The sequence below is a fragment of the Callorhinus ursinus genome, unplaced genomic scaffold (genome assembly GCF_003265705.2).
Source record: "Callorhinus ursinus isolate GAN/ISIS: 27379988/994484 unplaced genomic scaffold, GSC_fseal_2.0 scaffold50, whole genome shotgun sequence".
Lineage (NCBI taxonomy): Eukaryota > Metazoa > Chordata > Mammalia > Carnivora > Otariidae > Callorhinus > Callorhinus ursinus.
Genome location: NW_027397112.1, coordinates 8,864,637 through 8,888,687, shown reverse-complemented (window position 1 = coordinate 8,888,687; position 24,051 = coordinate 8,864,637). Strand labels below are relative to the sequence as shown.

At 38.0% G+C, this 24,051-nt stretch overlaps 1 protein-coding gene across 10 annotated transcripts in view; it reads left to right on the top strand.

Moving 5' to 3' along the window:
- TANC2 (tetratricopeptide repeat, ankyrin repeat and coiled-coil containing 2) overlaps positions 1–24,051 on the top strand; it is a 352,068-nt gene that overhangs the window by 240,472 nt on the left and 87,545 nt on the right. For all 10 annotated transcript variants that reach the window (XM_073883063.1, XM_025890285.2, XM_073883069.1 and 7 more), the window contains 2 exons: positions 19,167–19,448; positions 23,536–23,669. In XM_073883063.1, coding sequence (XP_073739164.1) covers positions 19,167–19,448; positions 23,536–23,669 — 416 coding nt within the window. The remainder of the gene's footprint in view (positions 1–19,166; positions 19,449–23,535; positions 23,670–24,051) is intronic.

The following is a 24,051-nucleotide window of genomic DNA, read 5'->3' as shown; positions in this document are numbered from 1 at the left end:
AATTTTATATCCCTTGCAGATAGTCTCTCAACTTACTGTTTACACTACTACTTGAAGATGCCGTTTTTCCATTGATAAAGGTGCTATGATATGAGTGTTTTAGTTTCTTAACGTTGTCTGTTCTTTCAGGAGCTTTTCTTTTAGAGGTCTGAATGGTTAGAACATGCCATTCAGTTGAGTACTTTAATCCATAAGAGACTCGGTGTTTACTAAGCAGTATTTTGCCTTCTAAAATTAGCATACTAATCTTCCCTCAAAAAGTAACATGTTATCTTAATTAACTGTTTACAAATGAACTCTGTGTCTTCTGATATGACTTAAAACACATTAACAAGAAAGGAAAGCAAACTTGGATTAACTTTCCTTATGTTTCTATAGACCTGCTTGGCAAGCCTCTATAATTTGTGCTTGTTATATCCAAAACATTGCACTTCATTGTAGAAACAGAATCATATTGTTTTCCTGGCATAATTTTAGAAAACATGTCACATCATGCTTTCTGTTTTATTTAAAGAAACATACAAATTCCAGTCATGTTTTGGTTTTATATATTTTTCTTCTGCTGTGGTTGAAGTAAAACAACCTTACCCAAAAAAAGTAATAAAGTGATTGAAACCTTCTGTAGTATACACTAAGATAAATCTTTCCACATTAGAGATAGATCTTTCTATATTTTAAGGTATTACTCAAGTCCTATGAAATAGTTTTTTAATCATAAAAATGGATTTTAAATCACAAGTGATGGGTTTTAAATGATCCTGGATCTTCAGAGAAGGTAGTTAATGGTCATGTACACTGAAGTGTATCTGCTGACTACTAAATTTGCTGTTTCCAAGTATAGAGTTTATCTGAAATAATATCTTTTGAGGATATGTCTAAAGAGGTAGAAAGCATTTATTGGACACTTCATACAGGCATTCTTGCATTACTCTGTTTAGAGCAATTCTCAAACTTTTTGGTATCAGCACTCCTTTACACACTTAAAAAAAATTACTGAGGGCCTTAAAAGCTTGGGTTTATAGGAGTTATATTTATTGATATTTGCCATATTAGAAGTTAAAACTAAGAAAGTGTTAAAATATCTGTTCATTTTTCAAAAACAATAGACCTGGTATTTGTTAACATCATATAAGCTTTGGAAAATTCTACCGTACACTTGTAACAGAATGAGCATGGAAAAAGATAAGTAACCTCTCAGTATTAAATGATTTTGATTTCGTGGACCCCCTGAAAGTGTCTTGAAAACCCCCCGGGGTCCCCAGATCACACTTTAAGAACCACTGGTTTAGGGACTACCACTGCAATTGAAGAGAAGTGCCTTTACATCTTTAAGGACCATATAGTCTCTTTACAGAAATGCAAAAAAAGTATAGTTTTAGAATTGGTTAAAAGTCGTTCATAAACATTGTTAAAGAGTACAGGCATTGAGCTGTACTTTTCATCTCCGTGACTTATTTATTTTATGACTGGAAGTTCGTACGTCTTAAATCTCCACTATCTATTTCACCCTTTCCCCTACCCCCTCCCCTCTGGCAGCCACCCATTTGTTCTCTGTATTTAAGAGTCTGTTTTGTTCATTTGGTTTTAGATTCTGTGTATAAGTGAAATCATGTGGTATTTGTCTTTCTCTGTCTACCTAAGTTTTTCACATCTTTTTATATTTCCACACTAGCAGGACTTCTTGTAGCTGACAGGCTCTACTCTTCGAGCTTTGTATAGAAGTACGTTTTGAGGGGCGCCTGGGTGGCTGAGTCGTTAAGTTCTGCCTTCGGCTCAGGTCATGATCCCAGGGTCCTGGGAGGGAGCCCCGCATCGGGCTCCCTGCTTCTCCCTCTCCCACTCCCCCTGCTTGTGTTCCCTCTTTCGCTGTGTCTCTCTCTGTCAAATAAATAAATAAAATCTTTAAAAAATAATAATAATTTTGGACATTTGTCCTGAGTTCACTTAGGTTTCAAGAGATCCCTTCATTCTGGAATTGTAAGCTTTCAGTGTATAATTCTTTAATCATCTTATCACTAGCATTTATTATGCTAACTTTGTGTTAGAAGAGCCAGCCTGTTTTCACTGATGTTCTTTCGTTGTGTTATTTAAATTCAGTGACTAAAACCTTACAGATTATTCCCAGAGTTGATGCAGAATGGCTCTGTCATTGAGTACTGACTCAGTGAAATTCTGCATGAAATCCAGCACTTATAACAGTTGCCAGAGTACCTGTGCAGTAAATGTTTATTTGAATTAATAAAAAAAAAGAGACTACAGGCATAGTTCGTTTAATAGTTACCTTAATAATAACTACAGTTGTTTGTTCATAATGGTAGTGTTTTGACCACTGAAGCAGAACTTGCTGGGTAACATCTGAGCTAGCATTTGGATCTTAAGTGGGGGTATTAACACTAACATTTCCCCAAACAAAACAAAACAAAAAACCCAGAGTGAAGATAAAATACAGAATAAAAAAAAAACAGTAGAAAGAATTTTTTAAAAACATTCACATTTGCTTCATGAGTAAAAAGTCTCTTTTTTTTATACTTCTCAAGGCAGCTGTTTTGAACAACTGTTCTACCAAAATTGATGTTTCCAGAGACCCAGCCTCACAATGGGGAGAAGGTCACATAAGTGCACTCTCCAGGATCCCATTGCAGCAAGTTAGTAGATTCCTAGCTGTCAACCATCCAAGAGCCTGAGCTCTAAGGGTAAAACAGTTACAGAAGATTGTGTACTAATAGTGCAGAGTATATAGCTGGTTAACCAACCATAAGTGCCTTTTCTAGTCTCAAAGCCTAATGTCCTTGATAGATATTAATTTGAAACATTAAATTTTTAATTCAAGTTTTAAAAATTATTTTGGGGTCCATTTTTAGAAGTTTAATCACCATTGTGTTAATGTGGAGTTATGTTAGAAATAACCTACCTGAAAACTCACTCTTTCTGACCATCTTAATGGACTCTCCTTCCACAGAAAAAGACAGAAACCAAGTTTGCTGTCTGCCAAAGAACGAAAGAGGTTGTTGGTTTTTATGGGTAAATGTAATAAATCTTATGATGGAATGTGTAAAGGGAACAAGTGAGAATTAAAATACACAAAACAAATCATAGCATGCTGACTTCCAGTAGTAGTTACTTGGGGTAAATTAACAATAAATTATTAATGATAATATTCTAACACTGTTCTGCTTGAAGAGATTACACATTCCTAATTAAAACTTATTTCCCAATATATGTTGGTTTCCCTAGGACTTTTACTAAATCCCATTACTAAATGGCCATTCACAGGCATTGGCTTTAGTTCATAGCTACCTTACTAGATACTAGGTGGGAGGGCATATGTGCAAATGATAATCTGACTCATTGGCAGAATTTATATGAAATTGACCCTGCCACAGTTAATGTGGCTTTGTCAAGGCAAAATACTGAATTTTCATCAAATAAAATCAGTGCATCACAATATTTGTGAGTCCCTTTTCCAAAACAATGAATTCATTATGAAGTTGACTAAGATGCATGTCATGAAGCCAATACTCTTGCATTAGCCCACTGAGTCACACACCCTTGAGGTTCTTAAGTCATCTTGATCATGACCTGGTTGGCTCTTAAATTTACAGGAGAATATTTCCATCATTGTCTTTTGTCTCACTGTTCACTGTTCTATTTTTACAAGATTAGATTTCTTTTAAAATCCAAAAGTAAAGTTGCATGCACATACTGCCTGTAGATAAATATTAGATGGGTAGATTGTAATCTTTAATTGTATGAAGTTGACCCTCGCACCCGCAGCCGGCTCTTTTGGAAAGCACCTTAAAATTTGAAAATGCAGCATTCAAGCTGGATGTCTTTGAATGTCTGCTAGAAACTACGTTAATGCTTTTTGCAGTAGTCTGGCTATGATTTTTTAAAGCAGATCACTACTTATTAAAGTAGCTCCAGAGAGGTGCACAGATCTGGTTTTTATGCAAGCCAGCCTTATTTAGTAAATTTCATCTTAAAGTTTGAGAATCCAAACAGTAGCTGATATACAACAAAGTTTCCCTACACGACCCACAAGGGAGAAATAACCTTTGAGAAAGAGAAGAGACTATAAAACACATCTGTAAAACACAGGGTCTTCTAACAGGCACATATTAGCCCCTTGCATTAAATAACACACTACTTAAAGAAAGTCTGTGGAGTAACATGAAAGAGATTTTAATCATGATATCTAATTCTGCAATAATAAATCACTGAAAATATTTTTAAATGCCTTAAGTGCAATAAAGGAAAAATAAGTAACCATTATGACATTTTGATGTTTTGATCTAAATGAAATTTAAAGGATGAGCTTCCCAATCTATCATTATTTTCTCCAAAAGTGACTAAATCTTATTAAGTAGTCATATTGCCAGTAAATTTACTTAGGTAACCCTTTGCAAAACAGTTTTTGATTCTGTAAAATGATTTAAACTTTCCAGTCTTGCATATAGAAGTTTTTTTTAATGGTGGGGCCCCTGGGTGTCTGTCGGTTAAGTGTCTGCCTTCGGCTCAGGTCATGATCTCGGGGTCCTGGGATCGAGCCCCCTGTGGGGCTCCCTGCTCAGTGGGAAGCCTGCTTCTCCCTGTGACTCTGCCCTTCCCCTGCTAGCTCTCTCTTCGCTCACTCACTCACTCTCAAATAAAAAAAATTTTTTTAAGTTTTTTTATGGAATTACTCCCCAAGCTATAATAAAATATAGAACTGGAAAATTTCCTTTGTAGGACCATAGGTGTTTCATCACTGAGAGTTCACTTAAAAATGTTTACTCTTAGGGGCGCCTGGATTGAGTGTCTGATCTTAGGGGCTCGGTCAGTTGAGTGTCTAACTCTTCATCTCAGCTTAGTCTTGATCTCAGGGTTGTGAGTTCGAGCCCCACGTTGGGGCTCATGGAGCCTACATTAAAAAAAAATTTTAAATTTCAACTAATTAACCAGTTTTGATGCTCCAATAAAAATATATCTCATATCTCATGTTCAAGGCCAACAATTTAATAGCGTAAAACTGTGTTAACATAGCTATATAATTATTTTATCAGATGTTTCACATTTCAGAAGCTTTACTGTTTTTATATTTTCCCTACATTGTGAGGTATTTAACATGTAAAAATTGACGACTTTTGAGAGAGTTAGGCTTTCCTTATTTCCTTTACTATTTTCCAAAGGGAAAATAACTTCCTGAAAATTCCACTCAGCAGTGACTACAGATTTTTCTCAACAAATGTTTTCCAATAAGACCAATGTCAGAAAGCTGAAATTTAATATACAGTTACTCAAAGACTCAAAGTATAATTTTTCAGAGTAAAACAAGCCTCTTCCTTTTTTTACCCCCACATTAATAGAATACAGTGGACTTCTTAAAACTAAGACAAATTTGAGAATGGGACACTTTTAGACATATAAAAATGATAACTTGCCTTTTTTGGAGTTCTTATTCTTTGTAGGCAGAGCTTTAAACATGTTCTTTTTCAATCCTCACAACCCTTTGATCTACGCAGCGGTAATAAGGAAACTGGGGTTTAGAGAGCTTAAATAACTTGCTTAAGGGTACACGTCTAGGCATTGGCAGTGCCAGGATGCATTTCATTTCTGGCCAGCTCTGGAGCCTGTACTCTTAACCCCCATAATATACAATGTCATAGGCAGTATAATATGAAAAGCATAAGTAATGTAATTATGTACCAATACAATGGCTCATTGTAGATACTCAGGACTCTGGGGTGTTAGGTATGGGAAGAGAGCAGCATATCAACACCAACTGCCAATGACTGCCCTTTCGGCGGTGGCTCTGATCAAACGGCACCGCTGTGATTCATTAGCCCAAACCAGCTCCTACTTCCCTATTTCTATTAATAGCGCCTCAATTTTCCTGTCATGTAGGCTTTAACTCTTGAAGTCAGCTTTGAATCACTGTCTTCATTATCTCCTACATCCAGTCACTTAGGACACCCTGAGGATTCTACTCTCCCAGTTGCTCCCATTCCTCCCACGTTCTCCATTCTCAATACAGCTAACTAGCTTGTCTCCCTCATCTGGTCTTTCCAAGTTTGAATCAAGCTAATACCTGGCTTGCCAGATTAGTCTTTCTAAAATATAGCTCAGATAATATTATTTCTCTGTCTTACAGTTATCGTTGCTATCATCCTTCTCTGGTCCAGAAATTAGAAAAATAAAAAAAATAGTTTTGGAGAAGACAGGTTATGGTTTGTTAGTACCTTTAAAAATTAACTTTGTTGATATGAAAAGCTAAATAATAATCTTTAAAATGGACACTGTCAGATGGACCGTGAAACAGAACCTGTGGTGGACAGGAACTAAAGGAGCAGATATACTAGATAATGTATGAGAAACTTGCCTAGATAATGCTTAATGAATTTTATTCATTCATTCAAAAACAAAGTCTTAAATCACTTGTGTGCTAGTTGAGAATTAACACAATAAATTGTACAGTAAGACCCTTTTCCATATGGAGTCACTGACAGCAACTCAGTGTGCTTTTATGTTTTTATTTTCCTTTTAAGATTTTATTTATTTATTTATTTTAGAGAGAGGGAGTGCAAGTTGGGGGAGGAGCGGAGGGAGAAGGACAAGCAGACCCCGCACTGAGCAAGAAGCCTGACATGGGGCTTGATACCATGACCCTGAGATCATGACCTGAGCTGAAACCAAGAGTCTGCTACTCACCTGACTGAGCCACCCAGGTGCCCCAACTCAGTGTTTTTAACTGAGTTAACTGAACCATAACAAGGAAAACAAGAAGAGTAATTAAGAAAGAAGAAATAGATAAACATATATTAAATTACATTTAAGATAAGGGGGGAGAAGTTAAATTGTAATGTGAAAGATATCTAGAACCCATAAGTAAAGGAATTATAATGGAAAGAAATTACTTTTGCATTTATACAGTATTTAAAAAGAGAATAAAAAGGCAGCCTATGGAATGAGAGAAAATACTTGCAAACCATATAATTGATAAGGGGTTAATATCCAAAATCCATAAGGAAGTCCCATAACTCAATAGCAAAAATAGTAATAACCCAATTTTAAAAAACCAGGCAAAGTGCCTGGGTGGCTCAGTCGGTTAAGCATCTGACTCTTGATCTCAGCTCAGGTCTTGATCTCAGGATCATGAATTCAAGCCCCGTATTGGGCTCCACGCCCAACATGGAGCCTACTTAAAAATGAAATATAATAAAATAAAATAAATAAAAATGGGCAAAGGACTTGAATAGACATTTCTCCAAAGAAAGCATACAGATGGCCAACAGGTATTTGAAAAGATGCTCAACATCACTAATCATCAGGGAAATGCAAATGCAAACCACAATGAGATACCACCTCACAGCTGTTAGAATGACCATTAGAAAACACACATACACAAAGAAAATAACAAAGAGATAGAGAAATTGAAACCCTTGTGGACTGTTGTTAGGAATGCAAAATGGTGCAGCCACTATGGAAAACAGCATGGTGATTCCTCAGAAAATTAAAAATAAAACTACCATATGATCCAGCAATCCCACTTCTGGGTATATATCCAAAAGAATTGAAATTGGGATCTCAACGAGATATTTGCACTCCTTTGTTCATTGCAGCATTATTCACAATAGTGAAGAGGTGGAAAGAACATAAATATCTGTTGATGGATGAATGCATAAAGAAAATGTGCCATATACATACAATAGAGTGTTATTCAGACATAAAAAAGGAAGGAAATTCTGTTACATGCTAGAACATGGATGAACTTTGATGACAATTATGCTAAATTAAATAAACCAGTCACAGAAGGACATATACCACATGATTTTATTCACATAAGGTATCTAAAGTAGTCACACTCCTCAAAGCACAAAGTAGAATGGTGTATGCCCGGGCCTGGAGGAGGGAGGAGAAAATGAGGAGTTACTGTTCAGTGGGTGAAGTTTCAGTCATGCAAGATGAAAAAGTTCTAGAGATCTGTACAACATTGTGCTTATATTGATGATCTTATGTGCTTATTTGCCATTGAATATTTTCTTTGGTGAAGAAACATCTGTTCATATATTTTGTTCACTTTTTATTGGGTTGTTTCTTTTCTTGTTAATTGAGTTTTGAGAGTTTGTTATATAGTTTGGATACAAGTTCTTTGTCAGATATATGCTTTGCAAATATTTTTTCCCATATGGCTTGTTTTTTCATTCTCTTAACAGTATCTTTTGAAGAACGAAAGTTTTTAGAAAACCAATTTATGAATTTTTGCCTTGTTTGAGCATTCTTTTAGTGTTGTGTCTAAGATATTTTGATTAACCAAAGGTCACAAATATCTTCTTCTATATATTTTTCCAGAAGTTTTACTGTTTCAGGTTTTACATTTAGGTCTATGATTGATTTTAATTTTTATATATGGTGCATGATATGTATGAAGGTAGTTTTTTGGGGGTTTGTTGGGATTTTTTTGCATATACGTATCCAGTTGTTCCAACACCATTTGTTGTAAAGTCAACAGAAATCTTATATATTAATCTATTTAGTTCCCATTTCTGGTGCTCTTCATTTCTTTTTGTTAATCCATATTTCTAGTGACATTTTTCTTCTGCCTGCAGGTCTTTTTTTTTTTTTTAACATTTTTTGTAATGTGGATTTGGTGGTGATTAATTTTTTCAGCTCTTATATGTCTGAAAAAGTCTATTTCACCATTACTTTTGAAAGATAAATTTTTACTGGGTTTATAATTTTAGGTTGACAGGTTTTTTTCTTTCCATAATATAAAGCTGTAGGTCCACTGTCTTCTCATTTGCATTGTTTCTGACAAGAAATCTGCTGTCATCTTTATCTTGGTTCCTCTGTACTTCATGTCTTTTTATTCTGTGGCTGCTTTTAAGACTTTCTGTTTATCTCTGGTTTTGAGCAGTTTGATTATGATGTGCCTTGGTGTTGATTTCTTTGTATTTCTTGTACTTGGGGCTCATTGAGCTTCTTGGATCTGTGAATTTATAGTTTTCATCAAATTTAGAAACTTTATAGCTATTTTTTTTTAAGATTTTTTATTTATTTATTTACAGAGAAAGAGAGCACAAGCAGGAGGAGCAGAGGGAGAGGGAGAAGCAGGCTCCTTGCTGAGCAGGGAGCCTGATGCGGGGCTCGATCCCAGGACCTTAAGATCGTGACCTGAGCCAAAGGCAGACACTTAACCAACTGAGCCACCCAAATGCCCCTACTGATGCTTTTGTTATTTTAGAGGATTGTTTTTTTTCTGTATGTTTAATTTTGGATAGTTTTTATTCCTGTGTCTTCAAGGTCACTCATCCTTTCATTTCTGTTGTTGTAATTTCTTTTCCTAATAGTTCAGTTGGGTCTTTTATATCTTCCATGTCCTCACCTTTTGAGCACATAGAATATTGTTATAATTATTGTTTTAATATCTCTCTCTGATAATTCTAACATCTCTGTCCTTCTGGGTCAGTTTCAGTTAGTTGATTTTTCTCCTAATTATGGTTCCTTTTTTCCTGCTGCTTTGCATGCCTAACAATCTCTGTTTGGATGCCAGACATGGTGGATTTTACCTCACTGCATGTTAGATATTTTTGTATTCTTACAAATATTCTTCAACTTTTTTCGGGAATGTTGAAGTTATTTGGAAACAGTATAATTAATTTTGGATCTTGCCTTTAAGAGTTGTTTAGTAGGACCAGAACAATATTTATTACAGTCTTATTATTCGATACTACTGAGACAAGACCTTTCTGAATATCCTACTCAATGTCCTGGAAATGGTAAGGTTTTCTATTCTGGCTGCTGGTAATAGGCACTGTTCAGCCCCTCTTCCCTCTAATCATCTTGGATAGGTCATCTCTTGGTCTTGGGCAGCTTTCTCACATACATGTGCCAGTCAGTATTCTACTTTCCACAGATCTTCAGATTTATTTCTGTTCAGTGCTCACCTTCTCAGAACTCCATCCTTTGAACAGTTGCTGCCTTAGTCTTCCTGGATTCTCAGTTCCATCTCCTCAATTCAAGGAGTCTGCCAGAATCTGACTGGGTTTTCCCTCCCTACATTATGGCCTGGAAGTTCTCTTAAGGCAGTAAATGGGCATGGGATATGCCTATTGTTTTCCATCTCTCAGGGATCATTATTTTTCATTGCTTATATCTAATGTCTTGAAAACCATTGTTTTATATACTTTGTCTAGAGGTTTGTTTGTTTGGGGATTCTTTTAGGTAGGAGGATAAATATAGTCCTTTTTACTCCATCTTGGACAGAAGTAGAAATTCATGTCATATTTTTAAAAGGAAAATTATAGATGAAGTGGACTGGAGCATAAACCCATCTCTCATTAGAAAATGGCTGGCTTAGGGGCACCTAGGTGGCTCAGTTGGTTAAGGGTCTGACTCTTGATTTCAGCTCAGGTTATGATCTCAGGGTCATGAGATCAAGCCCTGAGTCAAGTTCTGCACTGAGCATGGTACCTACTTAAGATTCTCTCCCTCCCCCCTCTCTGCCCCTCCCCTCCTCACTCGCTCGCTCTCTCAAAGGAAAAAAAAAAAAAGACTGGCTTGGTAGTTAGAATTGAGTTCTCTGTGAACTAAACCACATACTCTACCTATGATGATGAAAATTTAAATATGATCATTTGTTGCACAAGAATAAATCTCACATGTAACATTAGCAAGACCTCAGTTACTAAATGGATTTGTGTGACTCCAGCCTTCTCAGTAACTTTTCTAAAAGAAGCAAGAATTGTCTTTAGAAGGATCTGTCCTGTCCCCTCTGGACACTAGCTCCAAGATACCAATTTTCTCGCTTCGCCCAGCTTCCTGTAAGAATAGTATTCTTTGATTATTAGGCCAACATCCAGGCCTTGCCTGTGATATGCACAGAGCTTGGAAAATAACATTTTTCCTTCTCTGTCTTGTTATTTAATGACCCACTTGTTCATGACAGTTGCCTTTAAACAGGAATGTATCCTTGAAAGGTGCCAAACGAATGATTCATTTCTTTTTGTTATTATAGTACAGAGCAGTGATTTTTCAAAGACCTGAATTTGCATCCCTTAACTGTCTCCCTTGAACCCTTCTGCTCTACCAAAGTGAAGTGTATACTCCTATATTTCCCTTCAGTTGGGGAAGAAAAATCCATATTAACTATTTTCATTCATGAATTAATTTATTGAGTGTTATTGAATATACCTACCCTATGACAAGAACTGTACTAGTTAGTAATTTAATTAAGTTAACTTAATAGCTTAGGTGACTGTGGTAGGGCAAGTTGATGACACGTAAGGGTAGAGGGTAGAGGTTGACATGATCAAGATAGGTAGGTAGGTAGGTAGGTAGGTAGATCTGGTAGCTGTATACAGAAGGAATAATAGCCTATTTAAGTACATAGTAAAAGCAAGAGATGTTGAGAACCTAAACTGTATGGCTGCCATTCTATTGAGGATTAAGGTTCTGAGCTAAGAACTTAACATACATGTTCTCATTTAGCCTAATGGGGTAAATACTCTTATTACCCTCATTTACAGGTGACAAAATTGAGACTTAGAGTGATCAGCACCTCTGCCAAGGTCATATATCTCTAGTAGCAGTGGAATAGGAAAGGAAAAAGGGATTCTATCTGAGAGATATTCCTCAAGAATTATTTTTTTTTAAGATTTACTAATTTATTTTAGAGAGAGAGAGAGAGCATGAGCAGGGGGAGGGACAGAAGGAGAGGGGGAGAATCTCAGGCAGACTCCCTGCTGAGCATGGAGTGCCGACACGGGGCTGGATCTCACGACTCTGAGATCATGACCTGAGCTGAAACCAAGAGTCGGACACTCAGGCAGCTGAGCCAACTCAGGCACCCCACTCCTCAAAAATTATTGATAGAACTTGTGACAAGTTAGATATAAATATTAAGGAAGAAGAAATCCTGATGAGTGTCAAGTTTCTATTTGGAGAAACCAGGCAGATTACTGATACTTCATTAACTGAGATAATAAGTGGAAGAGAATAGATTAAGGTGAGTGAGACAGTAACTTTACTTTTAAACACTTGAAGTTTGAGGTTTCTATTGGAAATCCAAATAGATAACTCTGGTGAGTTGTTGGAGATGCTGTATAGGAGTTTGGTAATGAGGAATAGAAATACAAACCATCACCACTTAGATAGTTGTGAAACCTTTTAGTCTATTCCTTTGAGATTATCCAGGGAGATCATGAAGAAGAAGAAAATGAAATGTAGAACCGAGAATTGGCAGTATCTTAGGGATGAGCAGAAGAGGAGGAATCATTAAAGACACACCAGGAGGAGAGGACAAAAAGAACTAGAAGGAGGTGTTGCCATGTGAAGCCCAGGAAGGGAATGCATTTCCAAAAGTGGGAGTTAGTTAAAAGTGTTAAATCCTGAGGAGTGGTTAAGAAGCATAAAAACTAGGGGCGCCTGGGTGGCTCAGTCGATTAAGTGGCTGCCTTCGGCTCAGGTCGTGATCCCAGGGTCCTGGGATTGAGCCCCGCATCGGGCTCCCTGCTCGGCAGAGAGCCTGCTTCTCCCTCTCCCTCTGTCTGCCGCTCTACCTACTTGTGCTCTCTTTCTGTCTCTGTTAAATAAATAAATAAAAATCTTTTAAAAAGAAGCATAAAGACTAGAAAAAGAAATCATCGTACTTAACAATTAGAAAGCTTTTAGTGACTTTAACCAAAACAATTTGAGCCGATGTGACTAATATGGGAGGAGGCCAGGCTAGAGTGTGCTGTTGCTGCAGAAGTGAAGAGAGCAAGCAGGGCTCTGTCAAAATGTTGGGTGGGGAAAGGAAGAAGGGAGACAAGTCAGAAGCCTCAAAGGGAAGGTGCCTTAAAGGGAGTCAATATGTTCTTGATATCCTTTTTGCTAAGTTTTGTTTTAAATAAGTGTGTGTGGTGGGGGGGGTTATGGTTACTCTGGATGTCTTTTTGGCTTGATGATGTTGCTAGTGCTGGCAGCTAACACGGTTAACCATCAGACGCTGTCCTAGGCCCATCCCATCTGTTAACTCATCTAATCCTCACAGTGTCATTCTTATCCCTGTTTTTAAAAGGGATAAAAGGGAGGACTGAGATATCCAGAGCCTAAGTACTTATCCTAAAGTCACACAACCAGTAAGTAACAGAGCCAGGGTACAAACTAAGGGATCTTTGCTCTGAGTCCACAGTTCTTCCTACTCTGCTGTTTCCTTATTGACCCCAAAAGTGATTCTGCTTTATTTAACCTTTATTTATTTATTTATTTATTTATTTATTTATCTATCTATCTATTTATTTTTAAGATTTTATATATTTATTTGACAGAGACACAGTGAGAGCAGGAACACAAGCAGGGGGAGTGGGAAGGGAGAAGCAGGCTTCCTGCTGAGCAGGGAGCCCGATGCGGGGCTCGATCCCAGGACGCTGGGATCACAACCCAAGAAAGACAGACGCTTAACCGACTGAGCCACTCAGGCGCCCCTTAACCTTTTTTCTTTTAAACAGGAGTTCTCTGGAATGAACATTTCTAGGCCTGTTATCTTTAGATTGTCTTTTAAGACCTGTTTCAAATTGCTTTACATTCTTTAGAAACTTATTCCTGGTGTAGGAATAGCTGTCTACTGTAGTCCTTTCCAGAGCAGCAAGAATAAACAACAGACCCTAAAGAGATTTGACTCCTGTAAATGGGAGAGTGAACCTTCTAGAAACTCACTAGACAACTCAACCCCTGCCCTGGTTTAAACATTTCTTAAGAAAAAAATAAGCGGTGTTTTTTTGACTAATGTTTGGTGCTGATGTGATATCAGGTTGTGTCTGCAGCACATGTGTTTTTTCTCTGCGCTGTGTTGAGAATGGCATGCATGTCATGAACCCTAAGAATGAGCCTGAAATTATCTTTTGTTCTGAGGAACAGAGGTGCTTCCAGGCTAGACTTTACAGTCATTGTAGAAGAATGTGAGGAAACACAACTCTGCTCCTGTTTGCACCAGACCTTGGCTGTATTACACACACCCTTTCTTCTGCCAGTCCTGTGACTGACTTCTTTTAAGATGATTCATGGTGGTTTCCATGCTTTAGTCCAAATCCACTTAGAGCTCCTTTGCCTCCATTTTCCCTTCCCCTTTTCCCCTTACGGCAGATGTTTATATTTGCATTTGAGCAGGCTGATCTCTTAGCCTTAATGCACTTTAGTGTTGTTGTTTTTTAATGTTTACACTTTGCCTTAGTTAAACAAAGGTCTCTTTTCTCCATAAGCCTAGGTATATAATTACACTTATTGATGGTCTCACAGAGACTGTTTCCTAGAGAGAACTCATTCGTCTGCCACAAGCCTCATTTGCATTGAAGAGATGCACACACTGAAGAGATGCCCACACCGATCTGAGTCTAGAGTGGTTATTAAATCCTTTTTAAAACTACTTTCCAAAGCTTGTCTCATTTGTGTGCCCTTTTGAAATGTGATTCCTTTCCATGTTTTTCTTTTCCTATAACATTTTATTAGGAAGATTTTCAGATGTACCAGAAAGGAAAGAATCTTACAATTAACACTTACAGACCCACCACCTTGATTATATCGTGAACATTTTGCTACCTTATTTTATCACCTGTCTATCCATCTGCCCATCTCTTTACCCACCCATTATTTTTTATGAATTTTGAAGTAAATTATAGGTATCAGTACACTTAAAAAAAAGAAGATTTATTTATTTGAGAGAGAGTGAGCGTGCCCTCGAGTCAGGGTGGAGGCAGAGGGAGAGAATCTTCAAGCAGACTCCCCGCTGAGTGCAGAGCCTGATGCGAGACTCGAGAAACCGAGTCAGATGCTTAACTGAGCCACCCAGGCGCCCCACTATACTTTATTAGAATGCTTTAAGAGGGGTGGGATGGTCTTTGCTGTGCTGGGACTGCCAACTCTTGAGTGCCAGGGATAAGAAAGCCACATCTGTTACTAAATGGTATGGATTAGCTCATCTTTTTTCCCTTAGCTCAGCTGTAGTTACAGTGGTAATTTCTGATGGATTATTTCAGTGTTTCTGCCTTAGAAAATCTCTTGGAAGACAGCTGATATCCCAAACAAACATTTATTTAGGAATATGAACTCCATAGAGAACATCCATTACCTCCATATCCCACAATGCAGGCCAAAATGCTTTCTTGTTCATATGCCCTAAATTTATTGTTGGTACATAGGAAGTAGGGCTTTCTTTTATCATACTGAGCTGACAAAAGCCTTAGGTTCTGAGGTACAGAAATTGTTTGTAGGCTGTTCTTGGCATCTACAGTTGTTTTACCATATGGTACTGGCTAATTTTGTCTGTTCTTCCCTTGAGGCTTTTGTGAATTGATTACATTTTTAGAAAATTTTTTAAATAACTTTTTAAAATGTCAAAGCTTTCTCAGTAGAATAAAATATGATGGGAGATTACGTCAACATGAGAACAAGTTAAGAGAATTTTTCTTAAAAACTTAAGCGTTTAAATTGAGTCTATACATAATTCCGTATTATAAATTAGCATTGGTCATATTCGTGAAAGCCCCGTTGATACGAAATATAAAGTAACCTTGGACCTGAAGAAATAATTCAGTTAGTGTAGAAATCATATGGGAGTTTCTGTAGCTCTTCTCTCTCTGGAAAGGTCATTTCTGGCTAAGCACACAGTTTCTAAAGGGAAGCACAGGAGAGGTAAAGGAGAAAGAAGACAGCTTAGCCTGTCAGCTAAGCCTAATCAATCCTGGTCATCAGTGGGATCATTCATGTCACTTTCAGATTTGGAAGTGACATCCTATAGAGCAGTTGCACCATAATATAATGGAAAAAACCTGTTTTTTTGAGTCAGAATTAGGTTTTGTTTCTAGTTCTGAAACCAGTTGTGTGATTTTAAGTCTCGCTAGGCCTAATTAGACTCATCTCAAGCCAACTGGTCTATTTTCTCCTTCCTCCCGGGGAGTCCTGTCACTGCTCATCCAGATCTCAGTGTGTCTGTCTGGGTGCCCACCAAGCACTCCCAGGTGCCCAGGAAGCCCCGAGTAGGTAGCAGCCACCTACTGTCAAATGACATGGAAAATGGTGGGAGTAGGGAGCTCCAAGAATCAGTCCCCCCATTGAAGTAGCCATTAAGCTGGCAAGTCTGACAGAATCAACCTTTTCAGAACTCTGGAATTGCTAAGTGAAAAATGAAAAAAGATGATAAAACAGTATGATCCCATTTTGGGTTTTTAAAATAAGTATTTATGGTACAGAAAAAAATTCAGAATATATATGAGTAGTGTTTCTCTCTGGCTACTGGGAGTACAATTATTATCTTGTTTATCTGCTATTCCTAAATTTTCTATAGTGAATATGTATTACTTCTGTAAAAAATAGCAAAAAGCAAAATAGAACAGTTTGGGCAGTTTCTCAAAAAGTTAAACATAGAGTTTCCACATGACTCAGCAATACCACTCCTAGATATATACCCAAGATAACTGAAAACATATGTACACAAAAACTTATACATGAATGTTTATACCAACATAATTCATAATAGCCAAAAAGTGGAAACAAAGCAGATGTTTATCAGATAAATTGATAAACAAAATGTGATATATCCATATAATGGAATATTACTCAACAATAAAAAGAATGAAGTACTGATACATGCTTCAACATGAATGAACCTCAAAAACATTATACTAAATGAGCCAGACACAAAAGGTCATGTATTACACAATAACATTTATCGTGTATGTCCAGAATAGGCAAATCTGTAAAGACAGGAAGTCTGGTTGCCAGGGTCTGGGAGGAAGGGGGACTGGGAAGGAACAGTTAAGGGGTGTAGAGTTTTCTTTGGGGGTGATAAAAATGTTCAGGAATTAGATAGTGATGGTTGCACAACTTTGTAAATGTATAGTTGACCCTTGACCAACACAGATTTGAACTGGGCTGGTTGACTTCTATGTGGATTTTTTACAGACACTGCTCTATATGTATTTTCTCCTATGCTTTTCTTACTAACATTTTCTTTTCTCTAACTTTATTGTAAGAATATAGTGTATAGTATGTATAACATACAAAATATGTGTTAGTTGGCTACCAATAAGGCTTTGAGTCAGGTAGGCTATATTAGTAAGGTTTTGGGGGAGTCAAATGTTACATGAGGATTTTCAACTCCATGAGGCATCAGCTCCTCTATCCCCCATGTAGTGCAAGGGTCACCTTTCCTGAAAACCACTGAACTGTATACTTTAAAAGGGTGAATTTTATGATCTGTAAAGTGTAGCTTAATAAAGTAATGTTTAAGAAAGGTAAAATAGACTATGAGCTACAAGCCATTAGAATGAAAAAGAATAGATTTAGCAAGTTAATAGTCAAAATTTTCACTGAATTCTGTAATTATAGGAATGGATTTTTAAAAATTTTTAAGTCCAATTAACATACAGTGTTATAATAGCCTATAGTTGTGGATTTTATTATTTTATTTTTTTAGTGATGGATTTTAAAAGAATAAGTTTTGTTAAAGAGATGAGAATCAGGAAATTATAAGCAATTATATAGCCGAATCTCCACAGCCTTTTTTTTTTTTAAGTGAAAATTTGGTACATTTTAAAACTGATACAGGAAACTGTTTTCTTCTCTTTTTAGGGTTTGGCTTTATATTTTTAATTATTTGCACTACTTTTAGAATTGTTTTCCTTTTTTTAACGCTTTTATCATTCTAATAGCTTTCAGAAAGTTTTTAATGAGAGTGTATACATGTATGCTTGCTTGTGAGTAGATTTTCTCAAGTAAGCTGCCATCTCTAGATCCCATTTAATGATGTCTAAGTGGCTTAATCATGTTCTAGAATAATATAAGCAGTATAAATAGATCTCATTTCCCCCTTTTATGATTTTCCTTTCTCCTGTCCTCATCCCCTTCCCCTGGGCTTTATACTCCAAAATATAAAATGGGGTTAGAATATAATACCTTATTTTCAATTAATTCTTTCAGTAAACATTTATTTGAGTACCTGCTATCTGTCAAAGCACTGTGCTAAGGTTAAAGATACAAAAATAAAATATCTGGTTCCTGGGGCACCTGGCTGGCTCAGTTGGTAGAGCATGTGACTCTTGATCTCTGGGTTGTGAGTTCAAGCCCCGCACTGGGCATAGAGCTTACTTTAAAAACAACAACAACAACCACCTGGTTGCAGACAGATAAAATGATACATCTTAGAGCTACTCTCTGAATAGTTAGGAAGGCATTTAACCCGGATAAGGGAGGTCACTTCTTTCTACCATCAATAAAATTAGGTTGATCTTTGAAAGCAAGTTACATCTCTTATGCATTTCTAGAAAACTATTGAAAGTAGAGCTCATGCTTGAATCTTAGTACATCCCACAACTACAGAAGCACAGAAAAAAATCTAGAGAAAAGCAGTAGGATCTGTCTCCAAGACATGGTGTATATAAGCCAAACTCTTTGTTGGTTTTTTGGTTTGGTTTTGTTTTTTTAATTGGCATGAATACAAGCAGCAGATGAGCAAATACCTGAGGTCAAAGTTTGTTTTCTGCTTCCTTGACTGCTTAACATGTTGAAGACTTTTTAAACTATTAGAGCTTTTAGAGGCTTTGCTTATCCTAATATACCTACTAAATTAAAAAGAAAAATACCATTATGAACTTGAAAGGAATCACTATTTTCACTGGTATTTTTAGAGAAACAGACAGTAGCCATATTAGTTGTTAAATATTGAAATACATCCTTACTGGTTGATAAAGAGCTGATGCTGTAAGCCATCTGGGTGCTCTGCCATAGACTGTCCCCCAGGGACTCCAACCCTGTATCTCCCCACAATCCAGCAGCTAAAAGATTATCTCCAGGCATAGAAGGAAGCCTTAAGGACCCTGCTTCCGTACTACTTTGGCATCCATTTGGAGTGCTGGTGCTGGGCCATCCCCACTGTTTAATAATTTTGAATATCACCCTATCTTTCTGACTGTTCCGTAAATCATTGGCATTTTAACTATGTTTGTTTTCTGCCAATTGGAGTATCAAATGACCCTAGCTCATCTGCCGTTGCTTATCTGTGTAGAAGCAAAATTGAGTTGTATTATTTGCTGAATAACCAAGTATACCATCGTACTGTAACTAATAGTCTCCTAAACCATGCTGCTCTTCTTCTGTATTTCTTTCAATGATGACAGTTTGGCCTAAGTTCTGTGTTCTCTTATTGTTCCTTCCAGTTCATTTTGCACCTTATAGGCCTCCAGATATCTCCCTGAAGCCTCTGCTCTTTGAAGTGCCCAGCATCACTACAGAGTCAGTGTTTGTTGGCCGGGATTGGGTTTTCCATGAAATAGATGCTCAACTTCAGAGTTCAAATGCCAGCGTGAACCAAGGAGTAGTGATTGTGGGAAACATTGGGTTCGGCAAAACTGCCATCATTTCCAGACTGGTGGCCCTCAGCTGCCATGGAACACGGATGAGACAGATCGCCTCAGACAGCCCACACGCCTCCCCCAAACGTACGTATTCCTTTTTAAAGAACTCCCTGCTTCGTTGCTCTGAAAGTTTTTCTGACATATTAAGCCTTACATCCTTTTATTTTCTGATGTGCAAAACCTGACTTACGTGAGAGGACCATTAATTCAGAGTTGAGAGAGAGAATGTAATACTCTGTTTACATTTAACCCACATATCTAGTGGTCACCTAAGTGTGACTGAGAAAACCTTTCTCTGGGAATAAATTTATAACTCTTCCTTCTGGCAGTCTGGTTACTCTGTCCTTTGGAAGATGACTGCAGCATCGCCTGTAAGAGCCGTTTACATCCGTCACTGTCGGCTGTTGCTCAGCCAGGGCCCGTGTCCTCTCGCTCCGAGCTGGCACAGTCTTGTGCAGCTTTAGTTTCCTTGCTCTTGAAATCAGTACTGCACTGCTTGGGCTCGAACTTCATTGTGTCCTTGAAGGGTTTCTCCTGCTTCCTTGTGAAAAGATGCTGAGATCTCATATATATTCATACTTCTTTCATCACAGGGCACAGCTTAACGATCACCACCAGGATCTTATTTTTAAAATACTCATGTGGTCCTTAGTACCAGGCACTCTCTAAGATCTTAACCAATATTAATTCACCCAATCCTCTTATCAACTCAGTAAGGTAATTCCTGTTATCTTCATGTCACAGAGAAGTGATCTGAGGCTCAAAGAGGTTAAGTAGACCTCCCAGGTTTCAAAGCCAGTCAGTGGTGAAACAAATGAGCCTAAGCAGTCTGTTTCAGAGGCCAGTCTCTTACCCACTTTGCTGTCCTGCCTCTCCTTATTGGAGGAACTCATCTGAAGAAAGAGAATGTGTAGATGTTCTTCCTATATAACCTATATATATAGAACCAGTCTGCCTGGTTTCTGTTACTTAGAACAAAACCAGAAACTATTGCTCTGCTAGTCCAAATCAATAATCTAGCTCACCGCAAATTTTCAGACAGCAACCACTAGAAATGGCTTGAGATCATAGTAGTTACAGAGTCTAGCACATGCTAGAAACTCAACAGGAACTCACTTCGCATCCTCCAGATATTCTGGCTTCCTGATGAAATTAATTAGCAGCCTCCTGTCATTAAGTAGGCAGATTACCTCTGGTTAACTTAATGGATATCTCACATGGAGAAGAACTAGTGTCTACAGAGAAAACTGGTTGAATTAAGAGTCCCAGGGTATGATAAAAATTGGTATGGAAGAATTCCTTTCTCACAAGCACCGTCATGCTTAGTTTCTACAGAAAGCTTTTCTGGGGGAAATTGACATTGTGTGGTGGGAGCCAAGAGCCCAGAGTTTGAGCCCCAACAACACTCATGTGACTACACATATTTTGTAACTTGAGAATTTTAATTGAAATTTTTAGACCTGTTTTCTCATCTGTAAAATGAAGAAGTGATCTTTAAGATTTGTTCCTGTGTTAAAATTCTGTGATTCTAAAAACATATCTTCTTGAAGTTGAAAAGTAGTCAAAATTAACTCTCTAGCCTATTCCAGTATTTTCCTTTGAGTACTTAAATATCACACCAGACTACATCTTATCTGAGTAATCCAAGAGGTTAACTCTTTGAGTGTGTCAGAAAGAAAACCAGATTGCTAATAGGCTCTCTGACTCCTCTGTATATCGCTGTTGCAGATAACAGGATGGTAGAATCCTGCAGGACAGAATAAATCCTGAGGGCAAAAAGAGCTGCTTTCTGAGAAAGCAAAGGTACCTGGGAGAGCAAGAGTTAATAGAACACAGCCCACGTTCTCCCCAAAGCAGAGGTTCTTTAAAGGTAGTTCATTAAGTTATTCTCTGACATCCATTGCCTTTTATCTCTAGAGATACTCTAAAAATACCAGGACACTGCCATACTTGAGATAAATGTCCATATGTTGTGACTGTAGATTTGCCCTGATAGTTAACCTTCAAAACTTGAAGGCGGTGTCAAAGGAGATAGAATATGTGGTTATGTATTTATCAGAATTACACAGAACCAGCAGTAGCCTTGTACAAAATAATTTTTGTTGTAATCTGCCCAAGTCCAAACTACCTCCTACCTCCGCCACTTTCCCAGAGCCACTAGACCTTAAAAAGGGTCAAGAATAAGTGACTGATAAAGCGTGTGAGCTGTTTTTCGGCATTAATCTGTTATTATGTAAGCTGGGGCTGGGAGTTTTCCTGGCAGCAGCAGAATTTCTTTCATTAATGAATAAGAATGATGTCTATATGAAGAGATGGCTTAATTTTTCTACAGAGTTTAATTTGCATCAAGCTGGGATAGGTTTATTTGAATTCCCAAGGGCTTTCCTAACCCTCCGTCAGAGATACCAGTGATACAGTTGTAGAAATAACGAGAACAAGGTGGAAAATCATTGGAGCTCCCAGCCTTCCATCTCTGCATCATCTGCCTTCTTTCTTCCGCCCCTGCCACCCACACACTGCGCAGCACTGCTGGGAAAGATGTGAGCCTCTCAGCCTGCAGCCCTGCTTCGCCTGGCTCTGTCCTTCCCCCACAGACACTCAGCCCCCGGCCCGCCCCCTCCTTGTCATTTCCCTGGGACAGTACAGAAAAGCTGTCAAGGCAGGCAGTAGCCTGTCATCCTGCTTTCCACCCACACCCCTTCCCAAACCTGACTCCCCCCTCAGTCTCCACCACCACCATCATCACCCACCCACCCCCCCCAGCACAGATACACAAAGAACAAAAACATTTTGTAAAAATAGACCCGTTGTGTAATTTAGGCATTATTACGTTACCTACAAGTATACTCAGTACAGTAGTTAGGGAAGCTCTGTCTAATACAAGACTATCTTTTCTCATCACTAAAAGTCTCAGGGTAGGTATTACTTGGATTTGACACTTGCCAACAGCTGCCAAGCCCCCAGACAGCTGTTAAAGTGAGTAACCCCTACCCTCCCTAGTCTGCTCGTTTCAGAAGTCTGTTTTGCCGGTTTGCTGTACATACTGACTGCTACCTACCTATGAACTTGTTTCTCCTGTTCTCTGAGTACCAAGCAGAGAGTAAAGATACTCTGACAAAAAGGAGGTCATCTCTAGAAAACAGTAGCTGGAATACAGAAGGTATTCAGGCAGTAATTGCCCACAAAATCAAACACCAGATAAAGGGAATGGGGTGGGGAGAAGGAGTGAACAACAGAAATGATACAGCGACAGTCACTGAGCTTTACCTCAGTTCACACATTTTCAGTCTTTTTCCACTGCTGCCTCCCACTGCTATCCTCCTACAGTTATTCTGAACTCGGCTCCAGTGACCAGAGAATTTCCTCTCCCAGCTGGATGGAAGAAGTCTTAATTCAGTCCTACTGGTGGGGAGTTAAATGAGGACTACCTTCCCCTATTCCTCCTCTTTTGCAATGGCTAGTGACCATCAACAATCTCCTGATTTTGGTACCCGTTTTTATACTGTGATCTGTACCCATATATATATAGTCTATAGTCTATAATTTCTTATAGGAGATAAGACATTTTCTAAATAACATGAACAAATGGAATTTTTTAAAAACAGCTACCTTTATTTTTATTAAGTTACAATTCACATACCACACAATTCATCCACTTAAATTGTTCAACTCAGTACTTTCTATTTATTAGAGAGTTGTGCAGCAATCACCATAATCTAGTATCAGAACATTTTTGTCTCCCCCTAAAAGCAGTGCCCATTAGTGGTCAATCTCCATTCTCCCCCTAACTCCCTACCTTCACCCCTATATAACCACCAATTTACTTTTTGTCTGTATGGATTTCTCTACTCTGGGAATTTCATATAAAGAGAATCATACAGTAGACGGTCTTCTGTAACTGGCTTCTTTGAATGAGTGTAATATTCCATTGTATGGATTTTCCATATTTTAACTGTTCGTCAGTTGGTGGTCATTTGGATTGTTTTCACTTTTGCACTGTTACGAATCTTGCTGCTTTGAACATTTGTGTACGAGTTTTTCTCTGGACCTAAGTTTTTATTTCTCTTGGAGTAGAATTGCTGGATCATAGAACAAATGGAATTTAACCAATCTTCCTTTTACTCAGGGCTTTATGAATATCTCATACAAACATGTCATCTTTTTAATCCAGATGTGGATGCCAACAGAGAGCTGCCACTCACACAGCCACCTTCAGCCCACTCATCCATCCCCAGTGGAAGCTGCCCAGGAACCCCAGAAATGCGCAGGCGGCAGGAGGAGGCTATGCGGAGACTAGCCTCACAGGTACAATAGGGTTTCCAGGGTGCGGGCATGCCAGTTCCATTTGGACATAAAGGTAGGGGGACCCTTAGCAAAGTGGACAGAAATGTGTACAGCTATACCATGAGACCATGGAGAAAAGTTTCTCTTTCTTTGCTGCTCCTAGAAAAATACTTTGTCATTATGGAATGAAAACCTTATTGTTTGAAAGGCCCTCAGAAATAACCAGAGTCCCATAATGAATAGATAAAGAAGTCGAGACTCAAAGAAGTTATATGAGTTATCCAAATCACAGTATAAGCACTCAGTAGTTTTTTATTTTCATTCCTAGTTCAAAACTCTTCCTTCTGTACTGTCCATAATATTTTTATATGTTTGGGTTTTAAATTTGTTTTTATCAAAGTAA